This window comes from Lagenorhynchus albirostris, chromosome 9 (genome assembly GCF_949774975.1).
Source record: "Lagenorhynchus albirostris chromosome 9, mLagAlb1.1, whole genome shotgun sequence".
Classification (NCBI taxonomy): Eukaryota; Metazoa; Chordata; class Mammalia; order Artiodactyla; family Delphinidae; genus Lagenorhynchus; species Lagenorhynchus albirostris.
In genome coordinates this window covers 54875957-54893092 of record NC_083103.1, presented here as the reverse complement: position 1 = coordinate 54893092, position 17136 = coordinate 54875957, and the positions used below count along the sequence as shown (strand labels likewise).

Below are 17136 nucleotides of genomic sequence, written 5' to 3'. Positions count from 1 at the left end.
AAGAGGTATCAGGTTTGAGATATTATCTTTATGTGATAGACTCGGGAGGAATTAGTCCTTGATTAGATGTGAGAAATGAAAAGGGAGAAAGAAATTAGGATAAATACCATGTTTCTGCTTTGAATTACTGGATGGGTGACAGTACCAAATACCAGGCTAGGGAACCGAAGAGAGGAGTAGGTTAGGAAGTAATGAGGTCACTTTTGGGCATGTTGAATTTGAGGTATGTGGAGGACTTCCCAAGAGGCCAAAGCAATTTACGTACAAAAATCAGCATCCATTCATGTTCATAACTCCTTCAAAAAAAAGGAGAGGGGGCAAAACATCTCTTCATTTTATAAACAGGGAAACTGATACAGTTAACTGGATATTTTACATTAAACGTTACTTAATAATTCACTGGACTTGTTAGAATTTGAACTCAGAACTCAAAAACGGGTTCACGGTTTTAAGTGTACCATCATAATTCATTTGGTTTCTCTTGGACAGATCTCAAGATGAGTTTGTAGTATCTGATGAGAACCCAGATGAAAGTGAAGAAGACCCACCATCTAATGATGACAGCGACACTGATTTCTGTAGCCGAAGACTAAGGCGACATCCCTCCCGGCCAATGAGGCAAAGCAGGCGTTTGCGGAGAAAGACTCCAAAGAAAAAGTACTCCGATGATGATGAAGAGGAGGAATCTGAGGAGAATAGTAGAGACTCTGGTAAAAATAATTTGTATCCACATCTCACCAAGTCAGTAAATTCTTATGACTTCTGGAATTAAGATTTCTTAAAATAAAATTCCATTCAATTGTAATATAAGCTTTCTGATGAAACTTTGAGTTCTATTCTTATGATTCACCACTAATTAAATCTTTCACATAAAGCACATCTGAGAAGGTAGATGCAGATGGATATGTTAACTTCATGCCAGACTCATTTAGGATTGTGACGAATCGTTTTGGTGCCAAGTGTTTCCATGCCTAGACTTTACCTTCATAGTGTTTCTTGGGAATCATTCTTAATCTGAGAACATTTTTCTCAGATGTCTAGCTATTAGAGAAAGATCACCAATTATCTCTAACATTTACATCATGATCAGTGATTATGATTGTTAGTTTTTATAAATTATCAGTGGTTGACGTTATTATAGCTTATGCTTATCTCTATTATCTAAATAAATAGTGAGAGGCACAGCAGGTAAAAGAACAGATAGGAATGCTTTATGGGATTAGCAGATAGGTAGCTGTCGTCTTACTGAGGAAGTGCCACAGACAGGAGTATTATATCCCCAACTTGGGCCAGGCTTGTGGAGTTCTACATAACTACAGAACAATATCAGAATCAGGAATTTTATTGATAAAATACTATTATCTAATCAACAGTACACATTCAAATTTTATCAGGTGTCCCAATATTGTCCTTTATATAAACATCTTTTCCTGGTCAAGTATATAGTTCAGGATTACATATTGCATTTATTCATGTCTCTTTAGTCTCCTTTAATCTGTAATATTCCTCAAACTTTGTTGACTGTAGCATTTTTGAAAAATACACACTAGTTATTTTGTAAAACATACCTAATTTGTGTTTTTGTATCCTTGTGATTAGATTCTAGTTATACATTTTTGGCAAGAATATCACAGAGTTAATGTATGTCCTCCAGGTCTCTCTATTATTTTCCCTTTGTAATTAATAAATAATTCATAGGAAGATATTTTGAGACTGTAAATATCCTGTTCCTTATCAGATGTTTCACCCACTAGCTTTAGCATTTATTCATGAGTTTTCTAACTCCTTCCTTCCTTTTATATTCAATACTTGGTGTTCTGTAAGGAAGAGCTTTCTCTTCTCCCCTATATATTTATTTCTTTGTATCAGTGTGGACTTACAGATTCTTATTTCAGTCGGTGGATATGATATGTTACCATCACTATTTTGATACACTTTGCCCTAGATTTGGCCAGTGGGGACCCCTTTAAACTACTGGCTAGCTGTTTTGAAATATTTGAAATCCATTAGAAAACAAAGCTAGATATGATGATTCAGTGGAATTTGTTAGCATTCCTGAAAAACTGCTCTGACACAATGCCATAGTGTGACTTTGGTTTATTGATCAGAGGTGACATGACAAGAATAGTGCTATTTAGCAGTGCTTTGAAAGTTAAAGTAGTCCCATGAGCTGTATTTAGCAAATTTTAATTCCGTGTGGAAAAAAGGCAAAAATATAACTCCAGTTCTGTACTTATTTGAAACAGGCTCATCAGTTTTTTGTGGTTAGAAAGTTTAACCTCTGCAGTACATTGTGAAGCTATGACTGTAGCCATACAGCTACATATATATAGAAACAGCAGATTATCATGAGGCAAAATAGTAACTATCCACCAAGAAGAGCAGTTGTGGCAGCCATGCAGCTCACTGGGTAGCTTTAGGTTATATGAGATAAGGATTATGTAAAAAGGGTTTGTTTTTTTTGTTTTTTTGTTTGTTTGTTTTGGCCGCACCGCAGGATCTCAGTTCCCCCACCAGGCGTTGAACCCAGGCCCTTGGCAGTGAGAGTGCAGAGTCCTAACCACTGAACCGCCAGGGAATTCCCTGTAAAACATTTTTTAATCTTGAGGATTGACTTCTAATAGGATACATTTGTGAGGTTTGGCATTAAAGCCCCCCCAGATGTACTCATATTATTAAGAAGAAAATGAGAGACATGAAAGTTACTGTTCATTTAAAAGTTATGACTGAACTCTGCCCAATAGCTTTATATTTTTATAACCTAAGCTAACTACTTTTCTATTTAGTGGAATTAAAATTTGTACTTGATGGGACTTCCCTGCTGGCCCAGTGGTTAAGACTCTGCACTTCCAATGCAGGAGTCCCAGGTTCAATCCCTGGGCAGGGAATTAAGATCCCATGTGCTGCATGGCACGGCCAGAAATAAATTTTTTTAAAAAAATGTGCTTGATTTCTTTTTCCTTTCTCTCTCTCTCTTTTTTTTTTTAACAGAAAGTGATTTTAGTGATGGTTTTAGTGATGATTTTGTAGAAACTCGTCGAAGGCGGTCAAGGAGGAACCAGAAAAGACAAATTAACTACAAAGAAGATTCAGAAAGTGATGGTTCCCAGAAGAGTTTACGACGTGGTAAAGAAATCAGACGAGTTCACAAGCGTAGGCTTTCCAGCTCAGAGAGTGAAGGTAAGGAATAGCTCTCCAGTTTACAGAAGTCTGGACAAGGCAGCAGTACAAATTATAAAGTGAACTCAGGATGATGATTCTGTACCATTTCTTAGAAATTTAATATAACCCGTAATATCTTTGAGACAAAACCCTTTACTTTATGCCTGGTCAACTTATAGTTTAAATAACTGATACTTGATAAGATACTAACTTTTAAGGTCTTCATTGTAATAATTAAATTCTTCATTGAAACTAGAAGAGTATCAGAAAATTATGATCTGAACAAGATTTCTTCTGCTTCCTTATTATTTACGGCCCTCATTTTGAAATAACCTCCTATGTCCTGAATACCTGAACAGTTCCAAACCAAGGGTGCCTACTGTCTCTCTCCACCATAACAGTGAGCTTTAGTTGGTAAACTTTTATTTCTTAATAGCTTTAGCTGTGTCCCATACCAGAAGTACAGAAAAAGATCTAAAATATGAACTTGTGATATCCGTTTAGTCTTTGTAGTTATTCCAGAGTTCTTCCCAAGTTCATTTTAAATGAGTCTAACCCTTACCTTCCCCCATTTCTTTTTTATATATTTAATTCTCCATTGTTTATGGTCTGTTTTGAAGATTATTTGCTTTCATAGATCCTTGTCATTTAAGTTTGAGCCCAAGCCAGGAGAGCATGGGAAAAAAATGTTTGGATATGGGAGATTAAAGGAGGGAGGTAAACATCTGGGTGAATGTATATTTATCTTCATGTGTCATTAAAGACAGATATAAATTCATTAATTCAACTATTAAAAATAAATACTTACTGAACTAGTCACTGTCCATGGCCCTGGGAATAGAAGAGTGAAAGGAATAACCAAAAACATATAACTCTGTCATGTAACTCTTACTTTAGTTGGGGGAAGAGAGACAATAAACATGATAAATAAGCAGAATATATGATATATTAGGTGGAGATAAATGCTACGGAGAAAAGTAAAGGAGAAAAGGAGCGTAGGTGAAATTTCAGATAGGGTACCAAAGGAATGCCTCACTCAGAAGACAACATTTTAGTAAAGACCTGAAAAAAATGTTGATACCCACATGTGATTAGTGGGTACCATATTAGATAGTACAGTAAACCATTGTATAGACTTTGGAATTTATTCTGTGTGAGATGAGAAATAATTGGAGGATTTTGAGCAGAGGAGTGATATGATCTGACTTACATTTTAATTTGCTGTGGTATCTGTATTATGAGTACATTGAAGGGGACAGGGAGGAAATCTAGGAATCTAGTTGGGAGACCAGTGAAATAGGCCAGGCGATGATAATGGTGGGTGAGACTAGAGCAGTAGCAGTAAAGTGGTGACAAGCAGTCAAATTATGGATATACTTTGAAAGTAGACCCATAGGATTTACTACTGGCTTAGATGGGAGAAAGAAAGGAATCACGGATGACTGAGCGATTGGAAGAATAGAGTTGCCAATAACTAAGATGGTGGAGACCAGAATGGCGCAGGTTTGAGGAAGAAGTTTAGGAGCTTGGTTCTGCCTGTTTAGAAATCCAGGCATAGATGTTGAGCAGGCAGTTTGACACATGAGTCTGGAACCTATGGATTGGTTGCCTAAAACAAATGTGAGAGTCATTGGCATATGGATGGTATGCAAAGCGATGAGACCAGGTGAGTCAAGTATAAACAAGAGAAGACGTTTAAGGACCACCAAGGACATTGAATAACATGGAATAAGAGTTAGCGCAGTATTTCAGATGTCCTGAATTGGGTGCTTAGTTTCTTTCCTTATCAGTATGTTTACATGACTCCCTAATTTGAGGGCTAGTGGGAAGGAGTTGCTTAGTTTGTGACCAGCCTATCTTCATTTAATTTAAGGATTCTGCTCTTTCCTAAAATCACAGGCAAAGTATACTGTGAATCACATTGGGCATTGTTGTGGGACTGAGAGGAGAGAGAAATAAGGCCAGTTATTGAAGGGAAATAGTTATGTACAAGCAAGTCTGAAAGCAGGACATGGGATGAATATGGGGAGGAAAAGGAGAATTACTTAAATCTGTTAAAGGAGAATTACTTAGCTCTGTTAATGGTTAACTGTGCCAATGGCTTAAATGTGCTGTTTATTCTAGAGAGCTATATATCCAAGAATTCTGAAGATGATGAGCTAGCTAAAGAATCAAAGCGGTCAGTTCGAAAGCGGGGTCGAAGCACAGATGAGTATTCAGAAGCAGATGAGGAGGAAGAGGAAGGTAAACCATCCCGAAAACGGCTACACCGGATCGAGACAGACGAAGAGGAGAGTTGTGACAATGCTCATGGAGATGCAGATCAGCCTGCCCATGACAGCCAGCCCAGGGTTCTGCCCTCAGAACAAGAGAGCACCAAAAAGCCCTATCGGATAGACAGTGATGAGGAAGAGGACTTTGAAAATGTAGGCAAGGTGGGGAGCCCTTTGGACTATAGCTTAGTGGACTTACCTTCCACCAATGGACAGAGTCCTGGCAAAGCCATTGAGAACTTGATTGGCAAGCCAACTGAGAAGCCTCAGACCCCCAAGGACAACAGCACAACCAGTGCAAGCCTGGCCCCCAATGGGACAAGTGGTGGGCAGGAGGCAGGGGCACCAGAAGAGGAGGAAGATGAGCTTTTGAGAGTGACTGACCTTGTTGATTATGTCTGTAACAGTGAACAGTTATAAGACTTTTTTCCATTTTTGTGCTAATTTATTCCACGGTAGCTCTCACACCAGCGGGCCAGTTATTAAAAGCTGTTTTATTTTTCCTAGAAAACTCCACTACAGAATGACTTTTTAGAAGAAAAATTTCAACAGACCTTGAAGTCTTTCTGTGAAGTGACCAGTTTTGAACTTTGAAGATAAATTGCTGTAAATTCCTTTTGATTTTCTTTTTCCAAGTTCATGGTCCTTGGTAATTTCAGTCGTGGGAAAAAAATCTTATTGTAACAACAAAGATTTGTATATTTTTGACTTTATATTTCCTGAGCTCTCCTGACTTTGTGAAAAGGGTGGATAAGAATGCATTCCGAATCTGTGAGGGCCCAAAAACAGAATTAGGGGTGGGAGAAAGCACTTGTGCTTTAGCTTTTTCATATTAAATATATATTATATTTAAACATTCATGGCATAGATGATGATTAACAAACTGCTTAAAAGTTCAAGTCTGTATTATTGCAGTTTGAGAGTTGTAGATAACATCATACATAAGTCATTTAGTAACAGCATTCATGAAATCAGCTTGTTTACTATTGGAGATAACCACACTTAATAAAGAGACTGAAAAAGTACCATCGTAAAAAACTCTAACCTAAGTTTCTCTTATAGCGGAGTTTGTTGTTTAAAAAAAAAAATCATCTGAAAAGCATTTGTACAGTAAAATGTATAATGAAGCTTTGACAACCAGATTGTGCTAGTAAAAAATTTTTTAAACCAGCTTTATGCAGTGGTGATGAGGTGGCCTTTAATATGCTGTCATGGAGAATTATTAGTGAAATGAGTGTGGTCTTTCATAAGGACCGGGTGGACTGTAAACTTTGCAGATAGTGTAACTCTTGTCTTCTGGCCACTTAATATTTAAATATCTGAAATATCATTTTAAAACAAGTACATCTATACATAACATACATGAAGAGATGGATGCTAAGCTGACCGCAGTATTTTAGCACATTTGTAGAAGGGGAAAGGATTTTCAGGTGAATTTTAACTGGTCTATTCTTGCCCTTAGTATCTACTTCAAATTGAAGTCTACAAACAAAGCAGTTCCTTTGGGAGGTTTTTAGTTTGAGTTTGTGTGTGTGTGTGTGTGTGTGTGTGTGTGTGTGTGTGTGTGTTGAAATTTCCTATCTGCCTGGATATATTAGCAGGGTTTGAATGTAGTTTTGGCCTTTGGCCATTAGACTTCTATTAAAATTCATTAATAGTCACACGACCAATATAGAATTGATTGAAAACCGCCAATGTACTTAATAGGTATGACATCCTTTTCAAACATCTCAACACTTTAAAGAAAGATAAAGCCCTTTGTTTCAAGAAAAAAGGGGTTTGTAACTAACTAAATATCTAACACATGTAATTGACACTAAAATATGAACTTGTCTTAGTTTCTGTTACAGCTGTAAAATTTCAGGCAGAGCCATAAATAACATTGTACAAAGTGTAGCACTTGTGATTAAACCTTGCCTGTCAAATTCTGAAACCTTCAGCCATTATTTCTGTGAATACTTTTGCCCTGGGATTGGGTTTTCTGTTCCAGTGCTGTGTCTGTTGCCGGCAATGGACACACCATATCTGCTGCTGGCCCAAGGAACTTCATTAATTTTTCTTTCCAAATTAAGCATTATATGTGCTAGTCAGTGTGTAGTAAAGCACTTCTCTTTTTTATTATTAAAAAGCTGGCATTAGACTTGCATTATAAATACCTCTCTAGAAACTTTATACTCCTTTTCCTCTCTCCACAGGTGTTGCCCTTAAATCTTATCTTTTGGCCTTGAAAGTTTATAGCTGTTGTTTTTCACTTGTTGGTTCTTGGTTTTTTTTGTTTTGTTTCACTTTAGTTCTGTAGTACCTACCCATTGATATTTTTGCTTTGATTCTAGCAGTGTATATGTATCTGTATAAAAAATAAAAGAATGAAAGCAGCCTAAAAATAGGATGCACCAATAGCATGTGGTTCCAAGCAAGTTGTGATTTTTATTTTGAGACAGTGTTCCACCAGAAGGGAGGGAAGGGCTTACATTCACAGACAGTAAGTAGGGCTATGTAAGGAGCCACATTCACTTACCAAGCCTGCTTTCTGGCTAGGTTTGTTTCATTTATTTGAAAGTCAGTTAAGAATGTTGGCCTTTTTAACTATCTAAAACAGGCAGGCAATAGAAGGATTCCTATTAATGCAAGGTAAGTGGTTAGAATGAGCAGGTGGCCTATCCTGCCCCCAGTCTCCCGCTACCATTTTAGTCCCGCTGGGTAAAGCCACTAAGGTGCAGAAACTCCCATGTACCCTCTCTCTACCTCTGGACACACCAGCTTCTGCTTCAGCCTATTAGTTTTCTTCAGTTAAGCAAATGACAAGAAGTAGTATTAAATGGGTAGATTATTTATTTTACAGGATGCCTAATGTGAAATAAGGAGTTCTTTTTACTCTTCTGCTATAGAGAGCAAAAGGTAATTTTTATCTTAGTAAGGACTGAGTATTCTATTTAGCAAATGTCCCACTGACATTGATACCATTTTTGCTGCCTGTTATTTACCAAACTTGAATTCAGTGTTTGTGAACTTGATAGTGTTTCCCTTTGAATTCCCTTCACATTCTGATTAAACCAGTTAACTATGCTTCATCTACAAAGAGTGCAATCTAAGCACCTGATAGTTACAAATTGCTATCATGCAGGTAGGTTAATTATGGCTGATTAAATGTTGAACAGTTCAAAAACAATTCTGCTGCTTGGTGTTTAGATTCAGTCCCTCAAAGAGTCTGTGGTTGCTGAAATACTAACTCTGAACATGCTTTGAAGAAGTTTAAAAAGAACAAAATGTAGGAAAAAGTGAATTTTCTATTTCCAAAGACATAATTCAGTCATTAGGAACTGGACAGAGTATAGGAAAGCAGCAGTTCATCTAGAGTTTAGAACATTTTGGATCCTTGTAATTAGAGTACTAACCATGGATTTAGGCTCCCAATAGCTGCCATGTAATAGAGTCCTTTAATACTTTAAACCCCCTTTTTGGAAATACAAATTGGACTCCCAGTATCAAACTCCACAGTCTATAGCAAATATATTAAGGGGAGATGTAGTTTAGTACTCAGAATATTTAGTTTGCAGTTTCTGTAAAGGTTTGAAAACTAGACAAATTTTCACAAAGCAGAAACTTTGAATTAAAATACGTGAAAAGAACTGAGACTGAAAATAACATGTTTTGGTTTTGTAGACTTGTGCTGATGAAATAGTGTTTCGTGTAAACGTTTTCTGTTGTTGGCACATTACTAGAGAATGACGGCAGCGACATTCTCAAGAATATACCTGATTTATTGAGGTCAGGTTTCCTTGACACATCTTTTTCCAGTTGGTCAAGGTTGCAGATTCCGAGAATTAAAAGGAGTTTCATTTAGAATAAATTCATGTCTACTGATAATTTTTTTTTAATGATCTACCAAAGAATCAAGGACTTCAAATGCTAAAGAAGTTGTTGAAAAAAAGATTTTTAAATAAATTAACAGGACATTACAAACTCCAGTTTTTACTTTTTGGTTGATAGAACCCATCCCATAATATGCATTTGGGCAAAGAACATATATTAAGAAAAATGTAGGTGTTTACTGTTATTTAGAGTTTAAAAGGTGGGGAAATGTTAGCTATTTTTAAGTGGAACTGATGGAATTTCCTCTGTCACAAGGAATGCCTTTTTAGCTTATGTTTGTGGGGATAAGAGATGTTAACCGTTCGCTAGTTCTACCATACAATTGAAAGGAACCTAATGAATTTACAAGTTTAATATTCAGAAAAAGTTGTGAACTGCCCTTCACCAACACAGTGGAACAAACAGGTCCCTGATTCATGGCATTGCCTCACAGTGATAGGACAAGTATTCAAAGACCCAGATCTTTTTTTAAATGGAATAAACATATATATGTATGTGTGTATATATATATATAAATTAATATGTATATACATATCTTAGATGTTAGAAGAAATAAAAATGAACCCTTTGAAATTATTTGACACTATAAAAAATAAGACATAATTGTAACTGATGTGAAATTATGAACATCATTTAATTACACAAAGCCTAGAGAAAAATAGTGAAGTTCCTCTTCTTGGTTTAACATCCTGGTTCTCCCAAGAAGCAAGAATGCCAAGACTGCATACCTTCTGTATCTACCTAGTCCTCTGCTTAATATCTGTTATTAAACTTTCTTAGAATAAATTCCATTCCTATTTTATCCACCATTCCCAGTTTGTACCTGTAAACCTACCTTGGAAGTGGCAAGCTAACTGCTGATTTACTTCATTGTTTTTATACCAATCCTGAAAGACAAGACCCTTTGCTATCAATGTATTTAAACTGAGTTATTTTGTTATGTGTATACTTAATAATTTGTTTTCAAAATATTTCACTCTTAAATTATCATTAACATTTTGAGTGCCAAGAATTGCTAAGTAACTATGTAACGTATATTGAAGATTGTCATTCTCCAGCAAGCAAGCAGTCATTAATAAGCAAAAATGTAGTGCTCTTGGTATATAGCTACTCTAGATGGTACACTTGACACTTTTTAAAAATTCATATAAACCCTCTCGGAAATTGATTAGGATATGATTCCATTAGTGAATTTTTTCATTTTTGTCACGTAAGCTCAATTTTTTTTCATTTTATGTTTATACCATTTTGCTCTGGGAAATGCTGCAAACCCAATTCTGACACATTGTAGTGATTTCAGTTAAAGATTTTTATTTTAATAACTAAGATGTCTATCCTATGCATAAGTTATATGAGAGGGCATAACAAATTATTGGACAAGTAGAAATTTATTCATTAAGCTCCTTAGACATTTTGAATGAGAAAAAACATTTTTAAAGGAACTACATTTGTGTTTTTTGCCAAACCGGTACAAGCTAGAAAATGCACTAGGGACTGAGTGACCTGCCTTGTTCATTTTGCCACTGGATGATGTAAGTTAAGAATGGAATTGTTAACCCTAACTATATATTTTCTTGACTTTCATCAGTTTCTAAAGAAATCTAATTCAAGTGTTTGGGATTTTGTTTGACATGTATTTATTGAGTTCTGTTCTTAGACCAGGAGCTAGCTGCATGTCGTGCTTATGAATGGCCCAGAACACAATCATTAGGAAACTTAATGGCTCAAGACCTTCTGAATCATTTAACTTATTTTGTATGTTGCAAAAAAAAAAAAGTTTATTTTGCTTGAGAGTCACATTTTTTTATAAATGTACAGCTTTTAAGGGAGGGGAGGTGGAAAAATACCCTAAAATAGGATGTAGATTTTTACAATTGTGTTTATGCTAGAACATCTACAGGTGCATTATGTAATTAAACCTAAAATTGTTTAAAAATTTGTGCCATGGTCTTTTTCATTATCCTGCCCTTTAGCAGAGTTGGTGCACATCAGTACTGCTATATGGACAAGCCTTGAAATTAGGCTAATAACCCTGTCTCCAAAGCTTTAAGATCATTGCATGAAAATTACACACACACACATACGCACATATACACACATGTAGACATATATACACAGATCTAGTTTATATTAGTGTAAATTTTCAATTGAAGAACAGCTATAATGGCCCAAATTTGGCAGTTAGCAGCATATTCTTTAAGTGCGTGATTTTCGTGATGCCTAACTAGGGTATTCTCAACGTTGGTCTGATGTTTTGTTCTCGTATCAAAGTAGAGTCTTGATAATGGTATCTGAATTATAGCTTGCCCAAACATGCCAGGAGGTTTTGTATACACCTTGAAAGGATGTGTCCTGTGCTGGGATGGGGGGGTTGGGAGTGGAACAGAGCTTGGTTTCTTTTCAATCTGTAAAAGAAGGAGAAACTAGAATTGTTTGATTTGGTTCTTGTAGACTCAATTCAGTAGACTTAATTCCACAGGAATATTTGTCTGCTGGAGGCATGGCAGGAAGGGATATCAGGTTCAAATTCCAATTCCCTTCTTACTTGATAAAAAGTATTTTGAAATCTTGTAAATCTGCTGATTCTAGCAGCCTTATATGGCACATTTTACCATAAGTTATATTGACACCTTTGTTTAAGTGCCATTACTTTTTGCCATCTGATAATTTACCATTCTAATTTCTCACCTTTGTAGCGCAAGTGTATTCTTGTAAAGAATTAAATCCATAAACTTCTACCTAAGTTACCTGTATCTATTGTCAGTTAATGTAGGATGTCAGTTTCTTTGCTCTCCTCATCCATTCAGAAATGAAGCCTGGGAATCATTTATTTCCAGGCAAAGAATACAAATTCCAGATAAGAATTTGTAGATGGCTTATGTTAGATTTTCATTTTAATTTTAAAGTAGTAGCTAGGATCCAGGGAGTGTTTAATCAGAATGCCTCTTGGATTGCTTTATTTTCCTATGCATAAAAAATTATTCCTGGAATAGGTTCTCAGAATGCTTTATTTTGTTTCTAGGAGATGAGAGCTAAAGCAGAAACTCCAAGATTAGCATAAAACTCTTGAGGTAATAAGGAATGTGCTAGTAGTTAAACAGGAGAAGCTGGCATGCTCTCTGCCACGTATGACATACTGCATGTATCGGGGGGGGGGAAGAGATTTGAAAACTGGAAATGTGATTCCAATAATGCACAAAGTAAATTTTGTGCATAGAAAATATAGGAATTCCTGGTAGCTTAAAGCTTCAGGGGTTAACTGCAGTGTATGAACACCTAGTGTGTTAGAATTGCAGTGCATAGTTGTTTAAATACAATATTCCTTGTTAGTGACAACCAGAATACATTGTGGCTCATGCCAATATTTTTGTTAATGAAATGTTCAGTGTCTCACTATAGTCTGATCAAAACTCTTGGTGTTTTAAGATAGGCCCAAAGCTATTTGATGGCTATTGGCCTAATTGTGTAAATTTTCTTTCAAAATGTTTTATTATAATACTTCTGTCATTTCTTTCACTTAATATATGTCAATTGTGATAATAAAAAAATTAAATAATTTGATGTATTTAGCATGATGTGTTTGCAAACTTAGTTTATTTTAAACTTTGTAGCACATAGAAAGTTAAGAATTTTCAATAACAGTTGATGAAGGTTGAAAATTTTTATCACCTCAGGAATAGATGAATTGTTCCCTTACTATCTAGAAAGTAAATTTGCAAGTGCATCAATTTCCCCAAAATAATGTTTAAGGCTATTTGCCAAGGATGTGAATTATAGATATTAGAAAGCTTTCTTGATTTCTATCTTTAGCCTCTGGAGAACGGACACATTAAAGAGGCCTTGGACTTGTTCTGTGTGGCCCTGTGGGAGCCACAGAACTAGGCCAGAGGGCAGAAGCCATAGGCAAAAGCTTTCTATTTATTCTATGGAAATTCTTTTTTACAGAGTTCTCTAATAACTTGGATGTGAACTGTCACCAATAGGGGATGTTTGGGTTTAGGTTGAACTGCCATTTGCAGGACTGTAATAGATCAACACATTTTAAAAGGGGTTAAAAAAATAAAAATAAATAAAAAGGGGTTAGACATTTAAGGGGCCCTTCCAATCCTGAGTATAATTCTCATCTACAAATGTTGATTTGATAGATTTTCCTTACTCTTGGAATACAGTAAGATGCACAACGAACTCATTTTTTTTCCCCAACAAACTAGTGGAGTTCATTATTTGCAATTCTGATTTAAAATATTGATAAACTATTTAGGTAAAGAACTTTTGGATCAGAATTTCACTTAGTGGAGTGAAAGCTGATCTAAGCTGGCAAGAAATGACCAGCTACAGTGCTTCTTAGTGATTTATTTGAAATGTTCACTTAAACTGAATTGGTCAAATACGAGTGAGATGCTGTGTTGGAGGCTAAGGGTGACAGCGCTGTGGCAGCCTTGAGAGAGCTCTTTTCTGGAGCTGACAGTGGGGTCCAGAACATGACTGTCGACCCACATCCCTTTCAGGTTATGAGACCAGAGAATGTAAAAGAGTTCTTTTCTTTTAAAAACTGAGAATCGGTCTACTATACTGTGATCATTTAGTAGCGGTAGAATTATAAAAAGTAGTGAAAACTTTCTAGTGAAACAATTAAATGTTGGGTGAGATGAATGCTTGTGTGTCGTTTTGATTCTTCAATCACTTCACATAAGTTCTTTAAGGTCCTAAAAGTCTAAAATGGAAAAAAAACCACTCTAAGGAAATGTGAATTCATATTTGCAACATTAGTTTTACACATAAAGTTATCCCCAAAGCAAAGTCAACTAGGAACTTACTAGTTCATGGTATATATAGGTCACGTATAGCTTCCTTATTGTTCCTCTTTGCCCATTTCAGAGCCACTTTATCCACACTCGAGCACCCGTCCTTCTCTCCAGTCTCCAAGGAACAGATGTCACCTCTGTTTTTGCCACATCCCCTCTGCCTGTGTCCTTGATCTGGCCCCTTCCCTCTTGCCTGCTCTGGGTCTTCCCATCTCATTGATTTCTCTCTGACCTCCATCCCTCTATATTCACTTTCTCGATACAAAACTCTCCCTTATCATGGAAAACAAGTGTCATCCTGTCTCCCATCCAATCTGTTTCCTACTTGACAACCAGTCTTTAAAATAAATAGGTTATAGAAATGTTAAACTATATTTGAAAACTCTCACTGAAATGTCAGAAATTCCGAAGAGAAACTCTAGGACCCTAGCAGGCTTCTCAAGAACATACCTGAACTCCATCATGAGGAACAATTGTTCTAGAAAGCTGAAATTTACAATATGGGAGAGGGTCCTCCCTTTTCCCTGCACTTGTTTCATGTTTTTCTTTTGAAATGTCCATTTTCTTTCCTCTTTGGCATTATTGCTTGCTAGTGGGATGCCAGTAATTGCATCTTTTTTTTTTTTAAGGATGAATTTTGAGGTTAAGTAGGGCTTACCAACATCAAGGAGAAGCAAGCTGACTCAGTTCTAGAAAATCAGAAAGTCGGCTTCAGATTCAGACTGATTGAGAAGGCAAGGCTGAAATTTTACTGGGAGGTACTACACGCAGAGTCAGGACAGTGCCAAAGAGGCAAGGATGAAAGGCAGGGACCCACAACCAGAGAAGGCACTTTGGAAGGGGAGAGAAGGCTAGGAAGCAGCCTTCAGGATGACTGTCCTCTCCATGACACAGCCACTTTTAATAGTCTGGATGTGCTTATGCAATGGTTTCCAAAATAAATGTTCTTGTCAATTTTATTTTTAAATCTTTCTTCTTAGTTTTTAAAATTGAGATATAATTCACAAGCCATAAAGTTCACCATTTTAAAGTGTACAATTCAGTGGTTTTTACTATATTCACAAGGTTGTTGTCACCCCCCAAAATAACCCCATATCATTAGCAGTCACTCACCATCCCTCCCCCCGAGTCCCTGGCAACCAGTAATCTACTTTCTGTCTGTAAGGATTTGCCTATTCTGGACATTTGATATAAATGGAATTATACAATATGTGGCCTTTTGTGTCTAACTTCTTTTATTTAGCATGTTTTCATGATTTCACCTATATTTTAGCATGAATCAGCACTTCATTCCTTTTCATAGATGAATAATATTCTATTCTATGGATATACCAAATCATGTATATCCATTCATCAGTGGAGAGATACTGGATTGTTTCTACTCTTGGGCTATTAGGAATAATAAACGTTTGTGTACAAGTTTTTGTGTGGACATATGTTTTCAATTCTGTTAAGTACATAGCTAGGAATGGAATTACTAGATTATATGGTAACTCTTTGTTTCAAGTTCTAAGGAACTGCTAAACTCTTTTACACAGCATCTGCATCTTTTTACATTCCCACTAGCAATGCACGAAGGTTCCTATTTCTCCACATCAGTAACACTTATTGTCAGTCTTTTTTTGTTATAGCTCTCCTAGTGGATATCAAGTGGTTTCTCAGTGTGGTTTCGATGTGCATTTCCCTGATGATTAACGATGTTGAACATCTTTTCGTGTGCTTACTGGCCAGTTGTAAATCTTCTTTTCAGAAACATCTATTTAAATCCTTTGTCCATTTTTAAATTGGGTTACCTGTCTTTTAAATTGTTGACTGTCCTTTATATATTCTGGATACCACACCCCTACCAAATATATGGTTTGCAAATATTTTCTCCGATTCTGCAGGTTAGTTGTTTTTTTCCCCCCCTTTTTTTCTTGCGGTACGTGGGCCTCTCACCGCTGTGGCCTCTCCCACCACGGAGCACAGGCTCTGGACGCGCAGGCTTAGCGGCCATGGCTCACGGGCCCAGCCGCTCCGTGGCATGTGGGATCCTCCCGGACCGGGGCATGAACCCGCGTCCCCTGCATCGGCAGGTGGACTCCCAACCACTGCGCCACCAGAGAAGCCCCTGCAGGTTAGATTTTTACTTTCTTGATGTTGTCCTTTGATGCACAAAGGTTTTTCATTTTGATGACATCCAGTTTTTTTCTGGGTGTTTTCTTTGCTTGTGCTTTAGATGTTTTACCTCAGAAACCATTGCCTAATGCAATGTTACAAAGATTTATGTTATATATTTGTAAGAGTTTTATAAGTTTATGTTTAGATCTTTGATTCATTCTGAGATATTTTTGTATATGGTGTGAGGTAAAGATCAAAATTCATTTATTTGCATGTGGCTATCCAGTTGTACCAGCACCATTTATTGAAAAGACTGTCCTTTCCCCCATTGAATTATCTTGGAATCCTTGTCAAAACTTAATTGACCAAAAATGTATGAGTTTACTTCTGGACTCTCAATTTGATTCCACTTATGACACTACTACACAGTTTTGATTACTGTAGCTTTGCAATAAGTTTTGAAATCAAGAAGTGAGTCCTCCAACTTGGCTTTTTTTTTTTAAGATTATTTTGACTGTTCTAGGTACCTTGAATTTTCATATGAATTTTAGGTTCAGTGTATCAATTTCTGTCAAAAAGGCAATTGGAATTTTGATAGGGCTTACATTTAATCTGCAGATCATTTGAGGGAATATTGGTTTCTTAACAATAGTAAGTCTTTTAATAAATGAACATGAGATGTCTTTCCTTTTATTTTAGGTCTTCCTTAATTTTCAAGAAAGTTTTGTAGTTTTCTTTTGTTAAATATATTCCTATGTATTTTATTCATTTTGATGGTATTATAAATAGAATTGTTTTTCTTAATTTTATTTTTAGGTCGTTCATTGCTAACGTATAGAAATACAAATAATCTTTTACTTAGGAATAAACTTAACCAAAGAAGTGAAAGACTTGTACACTGAAAACTACAAAATGTTGCTGAA

At 36.2% G+C, this 17136-nt stretch overlaps 1 protein-coding gene and 1 non-coding gene across 2 annotated transcripts in view; both read left to right on the top strand.

Annotated features, from left to right (window-relative positions):
- The window catches only part of RSF1 (remodeling and spacing factor 1), a 165359-nt gene extending 157525 nt beyond the window's left edge, over positions 1–7834 (top strand). The window contains exons 14-16 of the mRNA XM_060160114.1: positions 490–710; positions 2992–3180; positions 5287–7834. Coding sequence (XP_060016097.1) covers positions 490–710; positions 2992–3180; positions 5287–5855 — 979 coding nt within the window. The 3' untranslated portion in view covers positions 5856–7834. The remainder of the gene's footprint in view (positions 1–489; positions 711–2991; positions 3181–5286) is intronic.
- On the top strand, positions 2816–2888 carry TRNAG-UCC (transfer RNA glycine (anticodon UCC)). Its single transcript has one exon. It is a non-coding gene; the product is annotated as a tRNA-Gly (tRNA).
- Positions 7835–17136: the final 9302 nt, after the last annotated feature.